This window comes from Charadrius vociferus, unplaced genomic scaffold, assembly GCF_000708025.1.
Source record: "Charadrius vociferus isolate BGI_N301 unplaced genomic scaffold, ASM70802v2 scaffold245, whole genome shotgun sequence".
In the NCBI taxonomy this organism is placed as follows: Eukaryota; Metazoa; Chordata; class Aves; order Charadriiformes; family Charadriidae; genus Charadrius; species Charadrius vociferus.
The window spans coordinates 159,349-165,909 of record NW_009648533.1 but is presented as its reverse complement, the minus strand read 5'-3'; the positions used below and the strand labels follow the sequence as shown (position 1 = coordinate 165,909).

At 43.6% G+C, this 6,561-nt stretch overlaps 1 protein-coding gene across 1 annotated transcript in view; it reads left to right on the top strand.

Annotated features, from left to right (window-relative positions):
- Window positions 1-873: 873 nt before the first annotated feature.
- The window catches only part of TRAF3IP1 (TNF receptor-associated factor 3 interacting protein 1), a 49,173-nt gene continuing 43,485 nt past the window's right edge, over window positions 874-6,561 (top strand). Inside the window, exons 1-2 of the mRNA XM_009885818.1 lie at window positions 874-892; window positions 1,157-1,206. Of these exons, the coding sequence (XP_009884120.1) occupies window positions 874-892; window positions 1,157-1,206 (69 nt within the window). The remainder of the gene's footprint in view (window positions 893-1,156; window positions 1,207-6,561) is intronic.

Here is a 6,561-nt window from a genome sequence, read left to right as displayed (position 1 = left end):
ACAAAATGTAAAAAAAAAAGGGATGGGGGAATCCAGAGAATGAAGTGACACTTTGTAGAGACCTAACTCTGGTGGAAGTTACTGTTTTCAGTTTCAGCTATGGCAAGGCAGATAGAATAGATCGACAACATAACTGCAAGCATGATATATTACATGGCTTCAATAGACCCAGAGGGAATTCTTTCTCCTGATAAAATAAATCCAATTGTGCAATACACACCCATTAATTGCTAAGTTCTTTTTATTTGATTTAACAGAATAAAGCAAAGTTGTCCATTAACACTCCTTGGAGTAAACATGTTGCAGCTTCCAGGCTGCTTACTGTGGTTTGGGTCCAAACACACCTGGCCAAACCAAATTTATGCTAGATCCCTGAACAGTCCCTCCATTGCACATCTTAAGCAGGTAAAGGTAAGAAAACCAAAATATTTTTAAAAGTTTTGTATAAAATCTGTATTGAAATGATTGAAACCAGGAGGAAATACCTATCTAGGAAATCATACTGCTCTGTCTAGTCATTATGTCCACATAAAATGTATTTAAGATGTGTTTTATCAATTGATTGCTTTGGTATCTGAAAAAATAACTCACAAAGGCAATTCATTTCATTTCTCCCTTGCTTTCCACAACACGGCATTTTTGAGTCACAGCATCTTTTTGTCACCTTGAGGATGGGAAGGCCACAGCAAGCTTGCTTCACCTTGATCCAGGCAGGACCAGCCAGCAAGCTGCATCTGTAGCTCTGGGACATGTGTCATGAGGTAGATTGTTGCTGGATGGTAGAGGCACTGCAACAGAGCCTCTGCAGAGCTGGAAGTCCTACAGGTACATCTTATGGCAAGCAGTCAGGAAATGAAACAAATCCCAGGGGCCATGCCGACACCCAAAAGAGGTAAGTAGGAGGCAAGGACCTCAGCTGGCAGAAAAAATGCTTGTGGAGATTCATCCTGTATTCAGAAAACTAAAAAGGTGTAGAAGGTGCCTATGACTGCATATTGCTTGTCACCAGGTAGGCTGGTAGAAAGAATTTCCCTCTGCCATAGATTTTATCCTGTTGGACGTGGTTCATATTTTGAAGTGAAGTGTGTTTTGAAGTGTGAAGTCTGTTTCAGAAGAGATGCAGAGCACTTTAAAATGTCTGCCCGCTTGGTTACAGTACCAGATTGGAGCCAAGCAGTCACTAGCCTCTGTCAGTACATTGCACTGGTAAGATGGAGCTCAGCTGCCTTGGAGAAAAGTGAATGTGCTCTGGAGATCTCTATCCAGCACACAGGGCAAAGGAGAGGAGTGGGTTCAAGCAACTGGTGGCTGAACCTGAATTTTGCAATCTGCAAGTCCAAAGTTTCATAGAATAAAATGATTTTTCTTATTGTAAGTGCTGGCTTTCCAGTGCAGAGCCAGCAATGAGGAACATCTTTGTTGTCACCATTTGACATCTTTACTGTCAAATGCCAGCTTCAATCGCCTTTCCAAACTTTGTAAGTTCGCCATCATTGACTTTTCTTGCAATTAGAATTATTTAGTAAGTGAAAATGAGAAATCATTAGCCCCGGAGTTATAGTCACCAATTTCTTCATGGCTTACTGGTGGGAGGACAGCTACATAATGACACAGAACACATGGAAAATCTCACTGGTTTCCATATTGCAAGTGTTGGGCTTGTGCCATTACCTTTTAGGACAAGGGAACTGTGCACACACTGGGACCCCATAAGCGGTCCCAGATGGGAGCTCTGCTCACTATGAAGTTCCATTCTTGGAGTCTGATTTCTGAAACATTCACAAGATGATGCCACATCAAAGTGCCTCTGGTACGTCCATGCCAAGTGAAAATGGTTAGTTTTCCACTGCAGTAGAGATGTGCTATTAAAGCAGCAGGGAAGAGAGGGGAACAGTCACAACCCTTAGTTTTCCAAGTCAAGGTTAAAAATTTGCCAGTGTAGCGCAGAATGAGGATTAATTTGTCTGAGTTTATTTGTCAGATAAACCTGAGCTGCTGGTGGACCATGACTGTTCCCAACCTAAGAGGGTGTACAGATGAGCCCTTATGGCTTGTCTGGTAAGCAAACTCTTGTCATTGTCAGGAGGAGAACCTAGCTCAGTACTTTAGACTTGGACCACCAATTTTAGGAATAATGGAATCCCGAGACCATAGTTACAGTAAAGAGTAAATACATGTAAATAAGCCTTCTTGTAAAAGAATATAAGCTGCTCTCAGGGAGTGCAGTGCACACTTGTAGTTTTTTAGCTTTAGCGACCACAGTTTTCATGTGGAGATGTTGTATGGCAAAGCTGGTATCAGTCTGGAGTTGGTGGCAATAGGATAGGAAAGAGATCCTACATAGGATCATGCACATCGAGAGATGCAGACAGTGTGGAGTTCAACAGAACTCTATGGCAGCTATAGGCTGTTTTAAATCTACATATTTGAAGGCATTTTGCGGAACCTGCCAACCAAATATTTCAGATGTGTGCAGCATCCAAATGCAACTACTTCAGGTCATCTAGGAGCAAAGATGTACAGCATGACAGTAGTTTGTGTGTCACCAGTTTCCTGCTGATCTTCAAAAAAATACTGTCTTCATAGTGATTTGAACTATACATTTGCTAGGTTTACGGGATGGTCTGGGAGTAATTTTGATGGTTGTGTGGGATCTGCTGGACAAAATGTGTGGGATCGCTGGACAAAATTCCAAATTCCACATTGATTAGCAGCTCAAAAGGCAAAACATGGCTTTTAAGGGGTGGTAGGAACTTAAAAGGCAAACAAACCCACAGCTGTTTAAAGGAGGAGAGTGGATTGGAGAGTTCAAGAGCATGTTGAGTGCAGAAGGCTGTTGACCAAGCAGATGCCATTGTTTTCATGTCTTGGGCTCTTTCTGTGGACTTGGTTTGGTTGCTGTTCTTGACGTTAGGGTAAGGGGTACTGTGTAAATGTTTATTTCTGCCTGAGGACCTGATTTTAATGTAAACTTCTCAAATCCTATACCATGGAGACTGAAATCCCGACTTTGTTTAGAATTCTGCACAATTACAAACTGTTTGGTTTCCTGATACCTTTTTTAAAAGTCCTAAAACTGAGAAACCCAGTGAAGCACAAAAACCCGCTAATATTTATCATAGTCAGCAACAAAAATCTTGTTCTAAGAAAATGTAGTCTGTATGTCCTTCCATGTTGTTGATGTTTTGATACTAGTATCCTCAGGTCTGAACTAGATGTCTTTGAGACAGACAGCAGCTGCTTTCTATTGTCAAGCTGCATCTATATTTTACAGCAGCATTTGGTAGCTCAGCTGATAGGGGTTGGGAACTGCATATATACATGCGTGCACTGAAGCTACTGAGTTTGTAAGGTTATTTGAGACTGGAGATAGTATCCTGCTGTTCGTGGTATGTAAAAAGAAACAGGGGTAGGGAGCTTTACATTCCTGCTGCTGGGCAGTTCAGCCTGAAATACTTGGCCAGCAATATGTACCATGGTGCTGTCTTGCTGCATTCCAGCCTATTTCTGCCCAAAAGTTCTGCTGTATTAAGTCAAACTACTGGCTGGAAAGGTCACAGTCCCTCATCAGAGGAGGAGGCAAACCCTGGAGGAAAAGGCAGTGTGTGTTGACGTCTAATCACCTTGCAACAGTGGTGAACTGCTCAAAACAGCACATTTCTCTATCACCCTTTTGGTGTTAGGACAGCTTTTGGCACATGTCAGAGATCTGTGAATCTTCTCTTGATCCACTTGGTACACTGCTTTGTCTCTTGTTGGTGCTATGTGGTCAGCTGAATTTCCTACTGACATCTTCAGGAGGATTGGTCTCAGCTTGCCCAACATCTGTGAACAATTCTAGTCCAAGGTCCTCCAAAAGACTAGGTCTCCAGACTAAAAGCTATATGTTTTATGGTCTTAGGGTACTTCTTTCAATTCCAATGCCTCCCTTTAGGTCCACAGGGATTCATGGAGACTTTGTGGGTTGCTAGCTTTTGGTTCGTCTGTTAAAATGATCTGTGCTTCCTCAGGGTACTACCTCTTCAGCAAAACGAGCATGCCAAAGGCCACATTTAACAAAACCCCTGAGATTCCTTCTCAGGCATCTCAGACACTTCATGGAGAGCCAGTGGCAGAAATCCAGATAAACCACATGATTCCAAAATAAACAACCCTCTTCCCCAGTGCAGCTTCTTCCCAATTGTCTTGCGTCCTCTGAGACTTCTTCTGATGCCCTTGGATGTAGAAGCTGTCAACACCTCCTCTTCTTCCCAGGCTCACCAGATCCTGTAGTCACAGCCTGTCTGGGAACCTCATCAACCCACCAGTGTGCTGGGGTGGGAGAAGACGGAAATCACTTCCCTGCAACCACCTGCTCTCAGGAGCCCAGGTGTAATTACCCTGTGAGCATGAAAGCTGTCCACTTCTCTTCCTCTGCTGAAAAAATAATCTTTCCTTGCCTGAACTAATACCTTTGGTAACTAGTTGGCACTAATGTGCTTTGGTAACTGTGGGAAAGTAATGGAAGATCGGCAAGGAGGATTGTAAATACGCTCAAGTGACCTGCACCTGGGGTGTTGGAAAACATGCATCGTACTAATCGTTGTTTACTCTTATGTGCTCAACAAGTAGAACATCTGCACTTAGATCACATAGGCCTGTGATGGACTCAAAGGCACCTTACTGAACAGGCCTGAGATTCCTGCCCTGCTGTCAGAGAGGATCAAAGCATAGTGGAAAACTCTGCCTGCTTGAATCCCTAATATACAGGTGAGAACAGCAGGTTCAAACTCTCTCTCTCTCTCACTCTCTAGCTATCAAGGACTCTCTTGCTCTGCAGTGCCTACATCCCCTGCTTGCGTGCCTCTGCCCAGGTGCTGCTTTGGAGAACTCTTGATCCACACAGTATCAGATTAAATTTGTTCTTTCCCTTTCACCGGTGGTTTTGTGGTTGTTCCTGTGTCCTGCCTGTGTCAGCTTGTTGTGAAATTACCAGATTTTGGTTATAGTAGAAGTAGAATGTTAGAGCACTGTGTTCTGAAACTAGTAACCATAGAGCCCTCACTAGGTAGTTATTGTTCTGTATCAAGGTACAAGTAGAACCCAGATGAAACAATGAAGAATAGAATAGATAAGTTTGGTTGGAGTCTAGCAATTATAGAACCCTGCTATGCACCAGTGATGCAGCTTAGAGACCCCCCTTGCCCTTCCTATCTTGATTTAAATATCAAGAACCAAATAATAGATATTAATTGAAATAACCATTGATTATTTGGATATGGGTATTGATAGTAATATGTATATAATCAAGGGACCAATCAATGAAAATCAAACCAGTAATATGTATTTGGTAACTAAGTATAATTTGAACTAACTGTTGAACAATGTAGCTTCAAAATACCTGTCAAGAGAATGAGAAGTTTTAGGCCTGATTAGTAAACTGAGAAAATCTTCTGGAGGTTCCAAGATTAAAGAGGGGGGCAAGGCTCTGTAACCAAGCTGAGCATGTGCGAGGATCGGGTTCAACCAGCAGACACAGCGAGGAAGGCTATGGATGACCACCAGAGGACCCTGGACAACCACCAGTGTACCTGAAGGCACATGTGTTACGGACATTTACATATATTAATGAGCTCCCAGGAATCTTATGAATATGTTAATTACCTTTTTTTGAAATGTGATGAATATGTATGTTTTGATTGTATATAATTTTCGTAGTGGAGCAACTTGAGACGCACACTAGGTGGAGTGATCCCTTGTGCGTCCAGCACTGTAACAAAGAAGTGCCTGCTTTCTAAACTTAAATTAAGGCTTAAAATGTTTGTTTCTGCCGATTTCAGTAACAAGCTCACACAGTAAGGTGTCTCTTTTTGTTCCCAAATCTAATTCATTCTCCCAAGGTTGCATAGAAAGGCAGGCAAACTGGAGCTGTAAGCTCCAGCTTACAGCAGCACAGCCCCCATGAAGCCTTGTTGAAGTTCAGCTTTCAAACATTAATGGTCATGACTGGCCAAACAGAAAAGCAGTATTTTCTTTCTCAGGTTCCCAAACCTGGTTAGGGAGATTGGCAGTGATGTGGAGGCTGGGGCACAGTCAGGTTTTTGCTTGCTGATGAGGGCTGCGATGGGATGAGTACAAAGTGGGTTGCAGGGAGGGTGTAGTACACTGGATGGTGGGAATGGGCTGAGGGTCCTGTGCTGTTCTTTAATGGCCGTGGCCTGGCTTTGCTAGGGAGTATGATGCAGGATTGGGCAATCCTGATGCTGGCTTCTTCTCCCCCATCCATCACCCTTACTTGGTACTTCTTTATTTCATGAAGAATGAAAAGAATCGAACCCAAAAGACAATTGAAGTTTTTGAGCACTGTTTATCGTATGATTTATTCAGACAAGGGGCTGGGGTGTGACTAGTTGTGTGGGACAAGTGGTTTTGGGGCTAATTCCAGGGACTTTTCCCTGCGGCCCAGGGCGGGGGAGGGCAGGGCCTAACCAGGCCGCCGGGCCGGTTGCTAGGGCCGCGTTGTGCCTAGCAACCGCCTACGGCGGCTCTGCGCTTGCGCAGTGAGGCGCCCTGCGCCGCGGG